The sequence below is a fragment of the Symsagittifera roscoffensis genome, chromosome 10 (assembly GCF_963678635.1).
Source record: "Symsagittifera roscoffensis chromosome 10, txSymRosc1.1, whole genome shotgun sequence".
In the NCBI taxonomy this organism is placed as follows: Eukaryota; Metazoa; Xenacoelomorpha; order Acoela; family Convolutidae; genus Symsagittifera; species Symsagittifera roscoffensis.
The window spans coordinates 39,258,346-39,276,241 of NC_087071.1; the positions used below are offsets into that span (position 1 = coordinate 39,258,346).

Consider the following 17,896-nt stretch of genomic DNA (forward strand, 5'->3'; position numbering starts at 1 on the left):
ACTCAGGCATGGTGGCTGGGAGGATTTCTTTCTCCATTATGGTCTCCAGCTCCCTCTTCACCAGTGCGAAGCACTCCTTCCAGGCAGGAATTCTCAAGATCTCTCGTCCGTCCGCCGTCAATGGGTTCAAGTTCCAGAATTTGGGATACATTTCGATGGGACCCTCTCGCTTGCCTCCCATTCTACATTGCATTTGCCCCCTGAAGTTGTACACTATTAGCTCGGCATCTTTCACCTTTCCAAAGAGTACCGTGTTGCTCATTCGCCCTCTGAGCACTTCCTGCTGACACCAATTTAACGCCGTCCCATCCAGTATACTGATAAGGCTCAAGTGCGTTACAGAGTGACGATACGTTGTCACCAGGGGGTCTGGGAACGCGTACGTCACTGCTGGACCATAAATGCAGGTCACCACCTCCTCTAGGCCCCGGATTATCCCCATTGGGTCCGACCTCATTGCCAGGCATAGGTCCGTCAGCAGAGGCATCCCTCTGTTCGTCTTCTTCCATTCTTCTCTCGAAGTTGGATTCTCATCTTCACCCGTCATGTGCCGATTTTGCATCATGAGGTATTGTACTAGCAACGTCTTCAACCCTGCGGCACACTTGTAGGAGCTGGTTTCAATGCTCGTGTGGACTCTCCCCATAGACAGAGGCTCTCCATATTCCATTAATCGATGAAACGACACCAATTCCCCATGGGTCAAGAGTACTAGTGCCAGGTACCCATCAACTCGAAGTGTCTCCACTCCCCGACTAAACATGTATGCTGGGCCCATGTTGAACAAGTATCTGGGGTAGACCAAATACAGGGCCAAGAGCAGGCTGATGGGCATGCCCAGTATCTCCTGCACGAAGGCTCCAAAGATAGTCGCCGTGGTACCGAATATTCCTGCCAAGAATTCCTTCTCCCAGCAAGGACTCGAGAACTTGAGAATCTCGTAATCCCTCCTAGTCTTCAATTCGCCTTTGGCGTGCTCTCTCCAGAACCCTCCAATCGTCACTTCATTGGCGGCCGAGACAAATCTAGCCACCGTCATGTCTCTTACTTCGGCCAGCTCCAGTTGCTTCTCTAGAAAACTCCAGACTTGTTTCACGAGGAGTGGTGCTTCCTCCCTTGTCTTATCCGTGGCGTTCTCCAGCCTTGGTGTCAAAAATAGCCACCAGCCATTCTCTTGAGTCAAACGATATTTCATCGATTCTAATTGCTTTTCCGTCTCGGCCACATTTCTTCTCTCGTTACTGGGACCTCTAGACCTGCTGGTGGAGTTTGTGATCTTCACATCCATACTCCGAAACCACAAGCTGGCCGTTAATTTGCTTATCGCCGGGTGATTGTCCCCGATGACTGGGCTGAACTTGAGTTGCCTGGCAAAGTTCGATATCTCTAGCAAGAGCACCTCGTCTAATACGATCAGGATGTCGGCTAGTCCATAAAAGCCCCTCAGTGCATGAGATATGTCCGCCCATGCCGCCGCCAATTCTGACTTGCGAAGCCTCAGGTTCGATGGCTCCAACTCCCGATTGGGAGCTGCCAATAGAATCCGCCATTCATTCCCTTCTGCTATCAGGATCAAGACCGCGTACACGAACTGTAGGGCGGGTGGCATATTCGCGTATCCAGGGGATGTGGTAAACACCACCTTCGTCTTGGACCCGAATCTCGAGACAACATTCTCTTGCACTTCATTCATCGCCGCAAACAACGCTCGATGTCGGAATTTCATCGCCCTTTAGTTGCTCAAGAAGTCCCATCGCGTGCAGGTGATCATTCATCCCTGCAAACAACAGCAGCTCAGGTTCACAGGGCATCTCCGACTTTATTGCCACTACCAGAGTTAACATCTGATTTAATTCAGCTCCTGGCAAAGAGTATATCAAAGTCTCCGGCCAGAACAACTTGGGAGACGTTCCTTCGAAGTCTGATCCCGCCACAATGACTACTCTCGCAGCAGCTGGATCTGCTCTATCATAAACTGCCAGGGTTTTGGCCAGCTGGGTACTCCCACAGGGCTTCCCGTACCTGGGATCTTCCGCCAATTTCGAGCCTTCGTAAGCGGCATCTGGCAATCCCGTTCCTCCCGGATTGAGTAGCTTGTCTACCACCTTCAACTGTGCCGGGGTTGCCAACCTGATCCTGGCGATGCTAGTTCGGTGCTTGGGAGGTTCTGCTATAAGTCCAGGACTCCCCAGCAGCTTGAGAGGTCTGTAGTTAATGGGTCCCATGATCGCTTTTGTGGGAATTCCAGTCAGGTCTGTGGTCTCCATCAACTTCGCTCTCGAGAAGTGCGCCTCATGAGCTTTCAACCAGTCCACGCAACGATGCCTATTCAAATCCTCGTGTGACACTCGTTCGATCCCCAGGGTTTCCGCCAATTCTTGCCTGCATTCCAAACTCTCTAGATCCAGTTCTTTCACCTTCTCAGGATATCTCAAGCGAGCGGTCTCCATAGACTTATTTTCCCGTTTGCTCTCTGCCACTACCACTGAGGATATCGCCGAGCTTGGAGGTGTTGATGACGTCACCTCCTCAGACTCCATTGGCGTGGCACTCTGCAATCTGGTCTGGCTGCTCCTTGAACTGTCTCTAGTGTCAACTCTCGGTCCCAAGCGACCAGACAAGGCCCTTGAGGCAAGGAATGGTGGGTTCGGAGGTGGTCCTAATGTGAATTGGGCTGTCTCTAGCAGATCCGCCTCCAGCGCATTTATGTGTTCTTGGAAGACGTCGTTTAGCCACTCTGCTCCCCTCGGTCTATCAAAATGGATTCCATCACTGGAGGTGTCTTCAGGGAATCCCTCTTTCTCCATGCGCTCTGCCACGTCCAACAGTCTGACAGGGAGCACACTCTTCCGGTGGATGTCTCTTATCACCTTGTTTAGGTTCCGCACCTTCTCGTTCATCTCCAAGGCGTGCTGACCAAACATCATGTTGTAGGGGACAGTACATATCGTCAACAGGATGGGGTCCATCTGAATCCTCAGTTCCTCAAGAAGGCAGCTCACCTTATCGTGCAGCCTTGTTATTTTCCTCGCTTCACCCCTTGATACATCGTTGGTCCCGACCATCAGGGTCACCGTGTATACTTTGGTCATCCCCAGCATGTCAAGCGTTGCCAACATCTGTGGCGTGGCAGCTCCAGCGAAACTCAAGATTCCCGTCTGCCAGTGCGATCGGATCCGGGTCAACACCCGCACCAGGCTGTCCCCTACGATTAGATGAACCGGACCTTCTGGTACCCGGGGTGGCGCCAAGTACTGCACCCAGGCCGCATCATGAAAGCAGTCTCTCCTAGCTTTCTGCTCCGTACTCCAGTCCAGCCGATTGTGCCTGTGGTACCTCGCCTCTGTATTCTTCTTATAACTCAAGATCACGACACTCCTAACCGGCTGTTCCCTCCACGTCGGGGGAAGCTCCGGTCTTGCCGAACTCTCACGACTCTTTTGTCGCAATCTCTCGCCCAGTTCTCTCAGACGCGATGAGCCGCCGCTCACCTGACTGTCACTCGAGGTCGAGGTTGGGGTATATCCCGGCAGCTCCACATCCATCAGTGGGCGTATGGGTTGCGTCTCTAGGCTACGCAAGGAAGACGTTGCGTCATTCGGTATCCAAACTTCCAACCCTTCACTCATGTGTTCTCGGGCCTCGCGGTCAAGGTTGAACCGTGCTCTTGCTCTGGGGGCTTCATCCACCTCCATACGTGACTCTGGCCTCGAGCTGGTGACCACTCGCTCCTTCGGCCTGGCTCCCTTCTGTGCATCAAGCTCGCGTTGTCGTTGTTCTATTCTGTCCAATTCCGACCTCAGTTGATCACGATTTGCGGCGTTCTCCCGCACCCTTAACTCCTGTTGATGTTCAGCTTTTTGCATCTCAAGCAACCTCAGAGCCTGGTCTCGCTCGTTGACCGCCTGGTCCCTTTCCAGCTGAACCTTCTCCCGATCCAGCTTTGCCTGATCCCGATCGAGGTTCGCCTTATTCCTTTCCTTCTGCGTCTTCTCGAGCTCTTTCTTTAGAACACCTAGATCCGGATATACCTCGGTCGTCTGTTGCGTTCGTGACATCGATGGCACCCTACTCGAGCTCTGGCTTGTGGATCTTACTGTTGGCCTAGTCGGTAGTGGGAATTCCCCTGCGCCATATTCGGTATTGTTATTCAGGCCAGGATTCCTTGCCAAGTCAAAACCCCTTACTCCTCCATCCACATTCCAAGACAACCATCTGGTCTGCTCTTGGTTCGATATTCCCTCGGTGGTGTAGCCGATCATCAAGACAGCCTCCGTTGCAGACTCCCTGCACTCACCCTGGTCCTCCAACTGGAGGATGGCATTCAGCATCACCGCCATTCCCTCGTCTATTTGGGTGTAGTCCAAGTCCCTCAGGCGTCTGTACAGCTCATCAAGAGTGGGCTTCTTCAGGGCCGCGGGCACGGATTTCCATAATCGGTCTGCCATTCTTCGTGACTTCGGGATGTATACAGGTATGTGTTAACCAGCTCAAGAATTACCTTACCAGCTCAAGAATTACCTTACCGACTCAAGTATTACCCAACTCAAGAATTCTCTCGAAATGTTCCCTTGCAAATACTTGCTGTAAGTGCCGATTATCGCGAGTTCAATCAAGGTTTCTCTCTCTGTTTCTCGCTTGAGTATAGTTGGATTTTCAACTTTGTTTTTCAAACTTGATCTGAAAACAGAAAGCATATTGAAACTTGACATGTCATGTTCCTAACCTAGAGACCCCCCTTTTACCAGTATGGTTAAAATCTTATCATTTTCATATCACTTAAAACAATTCAATTGGAATTCCCTTAAAAGCATGCAGATTCATTTTATGTTTTAGCACCGTTAACTCGTTTTAAAATTTAATTGTCATGCCAATCATATCTTAAGATCCCTTTACCTGCGCCGCACCCCAGTACCTAACTCAAGATTCCTCCCTCACACCCGACTCGATACCCCCATGTACCCGACTCAGGCGATGCTCAAGTAGTACTTCTTATGAAGATACACCATTATCTCAGTTTCTGCAAAGACCACATGTAGGATAGCGTACAATTCCCTCGGGCTCAGTTTGCCCCTGTTCGGGTCATACACCGGCATTGAGACTTCTGTTATCCCTCTTTCAATCATGAAGTCTCGTAATCTTGTTAGTGCCAATATCACGTGTTCGGGATCGATTGTATTCCTGTCATTGACCCTCGTTACTAGGAAGCACAGATATTTGCCCGGGACTTGTGCCACTGACGGTGGAAGCGCTGCCATCCCTCCCAGTCCTGGTCTCTGTCTGAACAGAAACTCTACATTCTGGTACTCTCTTTTGAAGTCAGCTTCCAATCTTGATTTGAAACTCATGTCCGCCGTGATGCAGATCGCGCTGGTCCTGTTTGACAGGATGAAGTCGCTATCTGTTATCATGATGTTCTCCGAGTATTCATTGGGTATTTCGAATTTCGTTTTGAAATTCCGACCTATAGTAGGCTCTGGCTCTTCTTCCTCCAGTTCCAATTCGCTCGTTTCTCTCACTTCCTTGAGCTTCTTTATCATCAAATTTTCGGTGTGGGTAAGTCCTACCCCCACTCCCCGGACAAAAATATTTATCGACGTCCCCGTCGATGTTGTCGGGTCTGAATTGTCCTGAGGAATGTCCAGTGGCCTGTCTGTTGCCGTCCATCCGAAAAGAGGGTCCTCTGTCTTCATGTAACTTGCTGCTGATACATCGACTTGCTGAATGCTTTGTCCTTCGCGGCTCTCGTCTTTGACATCACGCATCCACTCTAGAATCCTCAAGTTCGTGTTCTCCCTCCTCTCTATCTCACTCTGTTCGAGATCCGTTTCTACTTCTGGCGTCGAGTAATCATCCTGCGGATAATGACCACCATCGTCAATGACCTGCCATTCCTCTCCAGCTTCCAGTTCGCCTGCCTTCAGTAATTCCTCGCCCAATTTGTCTGGCTGTATCTTATCGATCAAGAAGTCATCCCCGTACCTGTTGTACCTCATGCCTGTGCGTTTACGATTGCCAGTCCTGGTTTCCGGTGGTGTTGTTCGATCCGGTTCCATCCATTTCGGCACCTCGTCTTGCTCCGGGTCGTTCCAGTCTTCTTCTACAAATGATCCTGCATCAGACTCCACTCCTATCTTTTCATTGTCGTCCAAACTCAAGTTCTCATTACCATCATTTTTCTCTCTAGTGCCTTTCTCATTCACTTCACACGCTGGCTCTACCACCAGGTACTCAAGACCCTCCATGTCCTTCGGTATGCACCAATCCTCTGGAGACGGGACGTGAGGCTTCAGATTTTCATAATGTGCCGCTCGCCCAGTACTCAAGCGATAGAACCGTCCTTGTTGATGAACCTCCGTTATCATGAATGGTCCCCTCCACTTCTTGAGTAGTTTCTTTGTTCCCTTGGGCGGTATGACATTTTGGAAGACCCACACGTATTGGCCCACTTCATATGGCTTTGCTCGTAATATTTTTTCGTCGTATTTCCTGCGTTGCCTCATTTGCGCTTGCGCCGTGTTCCTCCTGCATAGCTCGTTCAATTCCTGTTGTCTTTTGATCGCTTCTTTCACGTATGCCTGAGGCGACGTCCTTTTCCCTTCGTATTCCGGGTAAAAGAATGTCAGGGGCATTGCTCTCTCCCTGCTCGTCAACATCATGAAAGGACTGATGCCCGTAGTTGAGTGCTGTGTACTGTTGTAGGCTCCTACTACCTGTGGCAGGTATTTGTCCCAGTCCGTCATGTATCTTGAGCAGTACACCCTTAACATGTTGACCAGTGTCCTGTTTTGTCTCTCTACCAACCCATTGGTCTGTGGATGATAGGTTGTCGAGTGGGCTTGAGCAATGTGCGATCTCTTCATCAATTCTTTTGTCAAGTCCCCTACAAAATCTTTGCCGTTGTCCGACTGGAAAGTCATTGGACAACCATACCGCGATATCCAATGCGTTATCAGATGATCACATGTCTCCTCGGCCGAGGCTGTTTGGCACGGGACCGCTTCCGCCAACTTTGTGAAGTGATCTATTATAACCAGTATCTGGTTATATCCCGACTCCGTCATGCAGATTTTTTGATGGTCTATCTGCACCACTTCATTGAACTCTGAGCTCTCAAAGGACTTGAGGGGAAACTTCATCTTCCTTGGGTCTTTTACCTGGAGACATGCCAGGCAGGCATTCACCCATCTCTCGCAAGCTTTTCTCATTCCTGGCCAATCAAACCTGTGAAGTATCCTTTGTTGTACTTTGTCTATCCCCTGGTGCCCCATCTGGTCGTGCGATCTGAAAAGCACCTCCGTTTGATACAACTGTGGCAGTATGATGTGGTTGTGTTTGTGTAATATCTTCTCCTCATCTTTCCTCTTGCATGCTACCACCCCATCAGCTGTGTGGTAGAGTAAGTCTTTTTTCTCTTTGTAGAACTGGCTCAAGATCTTGTAGCTGTCTTCCTCGAGTTCCCCCTTCTCCTTGACCCCCGACTGGATCCATTTGGAGAGGTTACTTGTCATTTTGTCATTCTTTTGGGCTCTTATTAGGTCTGACAGCCTATATCTTGCCTTGACATGCTCCTTTAGCGCCATGATCTGTCCATTCATCTCACCAGGTTTGTGGATGTCATCACTCAGCTTCACGCATATCATCCTTTTCACGATTTTCATATCATCTTCTGGCACCAGATTTGTTCTGACGTTTGAGTTGCATGATAGTTCTCTGTATGGCTTCCTTGAAACCGCAATTCTTTCAAGTTCCTCACCACCTCGTATCTCCTGTATCTCCAGATTGTACGTTCCTGATGATGGATCCGTCTGTAACTCCCTGTCGTGGTGCCTTGTCTTCTCTTCCGCCAGTATCATGCACAGACTGTCCTGGTTTTCGCTGCTCTCATCCGAGTCTTCATCCCATCCTTCACGCTCCCCGGACAATTTTCCTTCTCCGGTTCCTTCTTCCGTGAACCTGGAACACTCCCCGGACTCTTGACCTAGTCCCAGGTGTTCAGTATCCTCCTTGAACGTCACTTTCTTTTTCCTAACCCTGGTCTGCTCCAGAATGTCTTCGGGGATTTTGTCAACTAGTGACCGCACGACATCTTTGCTGTCAGTGACGCTTCCTCTTGATGAGTCCGTATCGTTCACTGTCTCTTTTCTCCGAAGTATAGTGAATTCCGATTTCTCTGTACCCTTCTCCTGGATCACTGGCTTATCATCTGATAGTTTCTCGAGCAACCTCATTAAGTCATCATCTATCTGTGCAGTTCCTGCTTCCACCTGGTTAAGATCATAGCCTTTTGCCTTGAGCGTCTCCTTCACGATCTTCGACTTGAGTATAATCTCAATCGGAATCCTCTTGCTCTTCCTCAAGATGGTCTTCTCTGGAGGCTCTTTAGGCAATTCAGGATGATCTTCTATCGGTTTGCCTGACTTGTCCAGCCACCTCGTGAGTGGAAGACTGTCGTACGTTTCCTTGTCCATGAATGAGAAGCCATCTTTGATTTCAGGTCTGTCTGCTTCTCTTTGCTCTTGTCTCTCATAGAACTCCGTCTTCTTACTCAAGTTGTCGGCATTCTGATGTTTATCTCGCGTTCTATGCTCAATTATCGTGTTGTATCCGTCCAAGCGAACTATCCACCTCCCAATGTAACTTTGGTCCATTGAGTACGTTTTCAGCCAACTTAGTGCTCGATTGTCGACTCTCAGCTTGAAGGGCTCACTGCCTAGGTATGCCCTGTATTTCTCGACAAAGGTGACCACTGCAAACATCTCTGCTTTCGGTGCTCCGTACTCCAGTCCAGCCGATTGTGCCTGTGGTACCTCCCCTCTGTATTCTTCTTATAACTCAAGATCACGACACTCCTAACCGGCTGTTCCCTCCACGTCGGGGGAAGCTCCGGTCTTGAGACTGACCATTGAGAGTCTTCTTTCACCGTTTCTTCGGTGTTGCCTATTGCATCTTCCACGTTGTCTATTGGTGAGAATTCTATGGGTTTCGAGTTTGTTTCTTCTGCATTGGGCATTGGAGTTGACTCCGTCGCTATTTTCCTTGTTTCATCAACACTTTGATCAGGTGTCTCTAGATCAATCTCGATGGTGGGTTCTACTCGTTCCCCTTCCATGCCCTCTCTTGCTCTGTTCTCCGCTGTACTCCTTGTGCTGACCATGTTAACTGAAAAGTTCTTCTTTGTTATCTTTGGGCCCATTGATGTTGTTTTGCGTAGCGACGAATTATACTTTGCTTCGGTAGGTCTTTTTTCAGCTACCGGTACCCTGCTCCGCCTCATTATTTCTATTTACAATTGCTTTTATTTACAATTTTACTATATACACAATCCTATTCTAAGAATAAAATCTTTCGGTAAGGAAGAAAAAATATATATACAACGTGGTGAAAACCTTGTTTCAGTTCTCTTTATTAACTTTTCGAGAAACTTTCCTTATTTGTGGTCTCAACCGTACCTTGTTCCAATTAGTCTTGTTCTATCTTAATTCTGTCTTAAAACACTTCTTGTAATTTTACTTCAATTTTTACACTGTCCCAAGACTTCCAATTGCCGTCCCTACTCTTCTTTGTACCGTCCCAGGCTTCTTTCTCCTGTCCCAAGACTGTTCGGTACCGTCCGAGTACTTTCCGGCAGTGTCCCAAGACTCTTGTCCAAGACTACTGTCCCAAGACTAGTGTCCCAAGACTACTGTCCCAAGACTAGTGTCCCAAGACTACTGTCCCAAGACTACTGTCCCAAGACTAGTGTCCCAAGACTAGTGTCCCAAGACTACTGTCCCAAGACTACTGTCTCAAGACTAGTGTCCCAAGACTAGTGTCCCAAGACTACTGTCCCAAGACTACTGTCCCAAGACTACTGTCCCAAGACCCTGTCCCAAGACCCTGTCCCAAGACCCTGTCCCAAGACCCTTGTCCCAAGACCTTGTCCCAAGACCCTGTCCCAAGACCCTGTCCCAAGACCCTGTCCCAAGACCCTTGTCCCAAGACCCTTGTCCCAAGACCCCGTCCCAAGACCCTGTCCCAACACCTTGTCCCAAGACCTTGTCCCAAGACCTTGTCCCAAGACCCTGTCCCAAGACCCTGTCCCAAGACCTTGTCCCAAGACCTTGTCCCAAGACCTTGTCCCAAGACCCCGTCCCAAGACCCTGTCCCAAGACCCTGTCCCAAGACCCTGTCCCAAGACCACTGTCCCAAGACTGTACTGTCCCAAGACTGTTGACAAGTGTCTGGGTGGTGGGACTTCTTTCCACTTCGTTATGGGGACTTCTTGATTCACTGTACCTTGTACCACCACTCAAGCTCTAGTAAAATTTTCCGAAAATCCTCTCTTAAAAGCCAAATGCTGACCCCCCTTTTTCTTATTTCTCTTCTTGGCTACCTCTATTTCAATGTTCCAAGTAACTTGAGACCAAAACCTGTGCCAAGGTATCTTGTGATCACCTGTTCGTACAAAATCTTAACAAAAATCCTCACCAAAATGCAACAAAAATCTAAGTAAGAAAAAGTAATAAAAACAGAAAGATGAGCCCACCTAAAATTCAAAGGTGACAAATGTCTACCTTCTATCTAAAAAATGTCTGGTACCTAATTGTCACGCGTTTCCTTCCCCCCTGCTAGCGATCTTATGGGGTATTACAAAAACTGTATATGTCCCTTCCCCCCTACCAATCCGACCAGGGTACCTTCCTTAACTCGAGTTCAAATTTCGATATCCACCTAATATTACCAACGCGTGTTAATGTCTAATGTAACTAAGTCAACGATGTCGACTAATTAGTTACTCTAATTTCCCCCTTTTTACAATTTACAACCGCCAACCTCTAACTTAACCAGCCCCCCTTCTAACCTCCCCCCGTTTTAGCCCCCCTTCTTAAGCCTAAAATTACCTTAAGCGCCGGGTGCTAAACCTCTCAAGAGAAAACCGTAGACCTGTCTCCAGGCCTGCTCAAGTAAAAACGTTCCTCAAAACCGGGGGATGTCGCTTATCCTATTTTACACTTATCTCCTATAATGTAATGTGGATTTTAACGATACCCGTTCTGCCCAACTTGAGAACTCGAGAATTGCCAAATCCTTCTTGGCTGCTTTCCCACCCGACTGGTCACCTGTTCCAGTCCAGTCTCCTATTGGTTCAGCTCAAGTGTCCCTGAACCACTTTCCCACTCGGCTGGTCACCTCTTCCAGTCAAGTCTCCTATTGGTTCAGCTCAAGTGTCCCTGAACCACTTTCCCACTCGGCTGGTCACCTCTTCCAGTCAAGTCTCCTATTGGTCCAGCTAAGTTCCAAGCTATCTGAAAACCCTTGACAACGCCCCACACTCGGGCACTTTATTCAGTTTGCTGGTTTAAATTGCTAGGTTGATCGAAACGATCGAACTTGTAAAACAGTATGGGTATACTATTTAATTAATATAAAGGTTTGATCCAACTAATCTGGTGTCAAAGTCACTGTCTTTTTTCGTTTTATGGTTTTTGTTCCTTTTTCTATTCTTTTTTGGTTTTTGTTTTGCTTTTTGTCTTTTTGCTCGTGTTTTTGTCCCCCTAGTTGCCCCCCTTTACTCGGTTAGCTAAGCCTCGTTCGGAGAGCGTACCAGGAAATTTTCTCGAGTTTTCTTAAAAAGCTATCACGGTACAACCGGAAGGTTTGCACGTCCCTGTCGAACCGTACCACCGGTACTCTAGAATGGGCATTCAGCCCGAAGCTGTCTCAAGTGGGTTCGACTCCGTAGTCTTGATGTCGTAAACACCCAGGAGCGCCATAAAAACACTATGTAACATTCGTCTACTGCAGTCACACATGAGGCTTAAGAAAAATAGGCCCTATAACCACTGGCTCAAGGGTCAGGGACACCATCTCTTGTGTTTTTCTACCTCAAGAACGGTCGGAGCCAGTTCGGTTCGTTTGTGACATGAGACTACGACCCGTTACAGCTTAAAGGCTACTACTAAAATATCCCCCCACTCTAGAATTAGAAACGTCCCCATACTTAGGTCTCTAGATACCCAAAATACATGAACGCCGTTAAAAACCGGGTTAGAACAATCCGTTAAGTTTATTTTTATTAGACAGTGGAACTTTGATCCATTTCAGATGGATCAAACTAAAACTCGCCTTACCTCAACATAACAATTATAAAACACACTCTAGAAATTTAAATTAGGTACTCACATCGTAGCACGCTCAAGAAAGGGAAGTACTTCAGTCGGTAATCAACTCGAGAATTAAATAATGTAACTAAATGAGTTTTAATGTTTATCAGTTTCAATGACAAGGACAAGTTTTAACTCTAGGATATAGCTTCTCGTGAACCATTGGGACACTCAAGCTGTCCACCTTTCCACCGAAGGTTCACTCTAGTCCAGTTCAAATAATAATCCAATCGAGTAATGACAATCCAGTTCTCGGGAATACGCTTGTCTCTGTTTCAGATGGGACAGCTCTACTCTTGTTCTATTGTGACAGAAATTGCGAATAGCAACTTCCCACCGTTTTATTTAGCAACTTTCCCGCGATTGTCACTCGATTGTTCTGACTTCTCTTTTCTGATTTTCAGTTATCGCGAGAAAATCGTGCATGACAGGTTCCATTCGAAATTTTGAAAAACTAAATTTCACTCCAAAATCAAGTGTTTTTTGCTTCTCTCAAGGTCAAACTTCCGAATATGACCGACTGGCACAATCCATGAGCGGTACTGATATTGGAAGTGGAATTGAATAAATACTCTTTTTTTCCATTTTTTGTCTCATTGAGATGTTGAATTCACATATTATTTATTATAAGGGGTTGCAGATCGCAGCGTGAAGTTCAATCTATTGACAACTCCATAAGCGCTATTATAGAGGAAGGACGGCTAAGATATGTTAACATTACAACGATGCTTTTAATGCTGACTTAAAGGTAATCAGAAGGTCAAAAGTATCATAGTAACCGAGGTTACAGTCATGAGTCCCTTCATCATGTGTTCCAGTCAAAATCCTTGGAATTTTCTAGATATGGAAGTGATAATGATAAAAGAAGATGTCAAGTGTTTAAGTCCTTTTGATTTAAAATCGATACGGGTTACGCTTCTTCAATAAGAAGCGTAACCCGTAACGCTGGTATGGCCCTATCCAGCTTGTGCACTTTCCGTAACTAAACGGAAGGGCCTCTTTTATAATTTAGTTTTTTTTAATACAGTCCTTCAGCTTGTGTCAGTCTCCAGGCACCGGGCTTCCAATTCCGTGCATCTCTGGAGATAGCGTCGTTGCCTCCTTAATTTCGTGGCACGGGAGGGTACTGTTCCACTTCGGATACCCCATTGAAGTCTCCTTTCGTGTGTTCTTTTCCTGCCAAGTGTCTTATCGTGTCTTATCGTTAACACCATCAGACGTCTCGTTACTCTCGTGTTTTTCTATCGACCGTTTTTCGTCCTGTATATCGGTTTATGTGTTTTTAATAAACTTTTCTACCAAATATGGCCGTTCTTAATTTCTGAAAAATGTTCCACCGCAATTCAAATATTTAAATGTGATGCCAACGCTAATTTTCTTTTTCTTGCTCGTCTTAAAGTTCGGCTGTGTCGATCCGGCGGAATGGCACATTTATGCAGTAATTGAAGTCTTCATTTTTTTAGACTAAAACACACCAGAATACAATATTCCTCCCCATGTTCAATGGCCGGAACAATTAAGCTAGCCTGTAATATGCGTCCTTCTTCTTTTTAAGATCGTGGATGGCAGTTTTTCGGACTGTGGTAAACTGTCTCGGAATTAGCTCGAGATATGACGTTTCTTCTAAAAAACGTTCAATTCGTAGATCGGACAGCAAAGGGTCCCTTCTTTCCAAAACATGACACATGCTAATCATATCTCCTTCTTCCTCTCTGTTGTGCGGTTTCTGTTGTACTGTTCGCTATCCAAAAATATTCCTCATAGTCCTCCTTCATCTAAAATCAGATTCAAATTTGACAGTTCATAGTGATTGTAGTTAAAGTCTCCAAAACATCCTGTAGCGTTATCAAAAAGAATTACAATTTACTTCACCCATAATGCGTCTAGCCTCCCAGGACCCAGTTTATATCGGCGGACCTCGGCAGAAAGCACCGGATTGCTTGCCCAACAATTCAACTGAAATGGATAGCTGTGCAGTTAAAAAATCTCCATATGATGAGAGCTCTTCAACTAAAGAGAATTGTGCTACTTCTCAAAACAGTTTGAATCCGAATAAAGCAATCGTGTATGATGTAATGGGAGCGAGCGTGGTAGATCGGGTTATACAGAAAATAGCGCTCGTGGTTTGCGAGTCAAGATGTCCAAATAGAGAAGCGAAAAGTGGTTACTCCAAAGGCTTACACTTCCCTAACTTGGAAAAAACCACAACTGCACCCACCTACTTGCATGCTAAAACAGCGCACACATGCTCATCACAAATAACACAGGTGACGTTTCTCAAAGGTTTATTTAAAAGTTTGGAATTATGTTGAACAACAGTGTGTTTTAGTGTCTGGCTAATTGGGAGCGACTGCGTGTCATGCAAGAAGTCCTGGAGAGCAAGGCCCCTCTGGTAGTTGAAGTTTGGATTGTGGCTGAGTGCTACGCCTCCAGACCACAGGAGCAAACTGAAGCGGCATCATCTCGGTCTGAACAAGTTGGGAATACTGGCGGTAAACCACTAGGATTGGGTCTCGATCAGCCATGTTGCGAGGGAGTGTTAATGGAAGTATGGACATTTCACAAGATACAGCACAGGTGAATGATCATTGGTCAAAATTCAATGAAAGAAAATCAATCTTAGCAAAACTAAAGAAACAGTTTTTATGAAATAGTTCTGAACAAACTTCATCAAACAAAGCACAGAAGACGGCCAGTGAATTTTGACTCAGATGAAGGATAAGTGTTGTTTAACCAACGAGAGCATTCAATGTGCATTATTTTTAAAAGCATCAGGCTTGATGGACTCTCATGATATTTTCGTCGCTATGAAGCATGAAAATGTGGATGATTTTAAATTAGCCTATGATATAATATAAGACGGATTTTAGTTTTTCTTTTAGAGACAACCAAATTTGACATCAAAAATTTTTTAAGGCTCGAATCAGTTGGCACTACGAGCATCAGAAGTACGAAGCATATCCCAACCAATAGTAGTACTACGGTGACTGGGACAGGCGGAGGAAGTTGTCTGTCATTATTGCAGGCAATCCAGTCCCATCTCTCCTTTTCCCAACTGGCCTCCTGGCTTGTTAGTTCCAAATCATCCAGACAGTCGGGATACGGAGCAATATTGGGTCCCCTTAACATCCACTACAGGTAGAATAAACTTCAAAATTCTTGCATGTATAGCGCTGCAATTCCTTTGAGTGTAAATCTTAAACTTGATAAAAAGTGCTACTCTCTTTTTTAGAAGTCATTGTTCCAACCACTGAACGGCGGGACCTTGTTTTTTTTTCAGCGTCTGAAATAGAATTTTTTCCAGGAAAAATTGGAAAGTCGGTTTACATTTTGTCAGCTTGCTGCCGCTCCACGAATTTCGTTTGCACTGTAAGCAGTTTTCATTGTAGTCTCAAAAGTGTGTCGTCCTCGATTACCTGCTGTATTTTGTGATTTTACTTATCTTGACCGGTATGTTTTCCGTTCTTTTTGGTTTATTTTTTATCGCTTGAAATTTTTCTTCGATGTAAATAATTTCGGCTGGTAAAAAAACTTCGGCTGGCAAAAAAATCAAAATTTTGAAACAAAAATCAACACTTCAAAAAATCAAGATGAACACTTGAAAAAAAAAACTGGAAACAGCCATTGATTCGAAAACAAAAAATGAAAATGAAAACTGTCAGAAAAAATTTGATTAAATTGCTTGAATTTTTAACTTCTATACTGCAACCGACCTGATTTATTTGTAATCTTTTTTGTTCTTAAACCGACGCAAAGTTCACTAAACTGACAAAACAGTGTGTCAATTTCGTGTGAAATTTGAGTCGGTTTAAGAACAAAAACAATTTAATATTGTTTTAAATAAATCAGGTCGATTGCATTAGAGAAGTTAAAAATTCAAACAATTTCATCACTCAAACTTTTTTTATGCCAGTTATGTTTGTGATTTTCTATTTTCGAATCAATGGTCGTTTCCAGTTTTTTTTTAAGTGTTAATTTTGATTTTTTGAGTGTTGACTGTTGTTTCAAAATGTTGTTTCTTTTTGGAAGTTTTCTTTCAACTAAATTTTGTCCGACTCACTTTGTATTTGATAGCTTGCAATGATACGCTTTCTTTGTATCACAAGTGATGCGACGCTACGCTTCGCAGCTGTGTTATTTTTTTTTCGAAATTAGCTATTAGATTTTGCCTGCTTGACTAAGGTTCTAAGCGTTTATCTAGTTCCTCTCATCACACCCAGTACAAAAAAATGACAATTTTTTTAAAAAACGTTTTTCTTTTTTTTGGATGTTGTCGGATTTTTTATTGCGACTAGCACAGCAACCGGCCATCCCTGTTTGCTTATAACTCATTTAATTAATCGTAGTGAAGTGATTAGTGAAGTAATTAATCGTAGTGTATTATCGAGTTGATAATCGTAGTGAAGACTTATAAATGTCTTGATGATGTTTTGTCCGTGAAAAATTTTAAAACATTTTTTTTCTTTTTCCTTGCTTCATTGACACTTTTCAGTTGGCTGTTTATCTCAATTACTTCATTTAAATGTTAATAGGATCTGTGCTGGTGGCGATGTCTTGTCCCCCAGTTCCAAACTGAGCGAAAGGAGTTTTGACTCCCATAGTTTCCCTCTCTTTACCTCTGAACCCACGCCCACTTCGTCCTCAACAGGAGCAAGTAGTGCCCCTATCTCAATCCGAACTCAAGTGCACTTTCTGAAGAGAGATATACACTCTACATGTCCAGAGATAAAATGTACCGCGCATCCCCGGAAACAGACGATTCCTTCTCAGCTGCATGTTCAACAAGAAGCCAAAGCAGATGGTTCAATAACTATGGATAATGTAGATTCTGACATCAGGTGAAAAAATAGATACTTGAAAAATCAGCATAGAATTTTTTCTCAAAATAGCTGCGATATTTTGAGGTCTTTGTCTTATTGTTCGAATTTACGATTTCAAAACTGAATATCAGGTTAGCGTTTCAAGAATGACGGATTTTCATGGTTTTTAGGAGTAATTTAAAGCAAAGGCTGCAGTCGCCGCGAAGTCAAGCCGCATTTGGAAAGAGCTGCAGTAGAGAAGCAGTAATTGAAGAGAGATACCAGTCACCTTTGAGCTCAGATTTATCCAGTAGCCCAGAAAGTGTAATTTGTGGAATCATTCCAGAAAACAAGAAAAATAACGAGCTAATTAAAATCAAAAGGATTTCACCTAGAGATGGCGAAAAATGTATAAAAGCGAGTGAGAAATATCCGAAAGTGATTGACCGCGCAAGAGTTCCTACTGCTGCTGTGAGAAGGAAAGAATCAATCGAAAAAACGGGAACCCAGGGAAGTTCTCTGGATCCTACAATAGATGAAAAATATTCCAGGAAGGAAAACTTAAACGCAGAAAATAATGTGAGTGCTACTGGTGGTGGTGGTGTTCGATTCCGATGCAGGGGCGCGAGTCCAAGTCCTCCGAGGACTAGTGAATCGAACATGGATCCACTCTCCGTCAAGGCATCTGCAGATCTTGCTTCATTGGAGGAACCTATGTCAGCGTCGGGAGATTTGAAAGAAGAGTACAAAAGGGGAAAGAAAGAGGAAAGCAGCGGCAAAGACTGTAGAAGAAGTCGTAGCGTTAGCAACAGTAGTTTGTCAGATGGCGATGACTACTTAAGTGAAACACTGCGTTTCAACAGAAGCCAACATGTGAGCTATCTTCTTTGGAAGATTTTAATTAAGAATCATCATGTAAGAGATCATAAAGCAGATTAAAGTTCAATACAA

The 17,896-nt window shown here is 45.2% G+C and overlaps 1 protein-coding gene across 3 annotated transcripts in view; it reads left to right on the plus strand.

Moving 5' to 3' along the window:
- Positions 1–13,705: 13,705 nt before the first annotated feature.
- LOC134855139 (uncharacterized) overlaps positions 13,706–17,896 on the plus strand; it is a 28,925-nt gene continuing 24,734 nt past the window's right edge. For all 3 annotated transcript variants that reach the window (XM_063871552.1, XM_063871554.1, XM_063871553.1), the window contains exons 1-5: positions 13,706–14,413; positions 14,476–14,723; positions 15,063–15,284; positions 16,679–16,984; positions 17,137–17,818. In XM_063871552.1, coding sequence (XP_063727622.1) covers positions 14,024–14,413; positions 14,476–14,723; positions 15,063–15,284; positions 16,679–16,984; positions 17,137–17,818 — 1,848 coding nt within the window. In that variant the 5' untranslated portion in view covers positions 13,706–14,023. The remainder of the gene's footprint in view (positions 14,414–14,475; positions 14,724–15,062; positions 15,285–16,678; positions 16,985–17,136; positions 17,819–17,896) is intronic.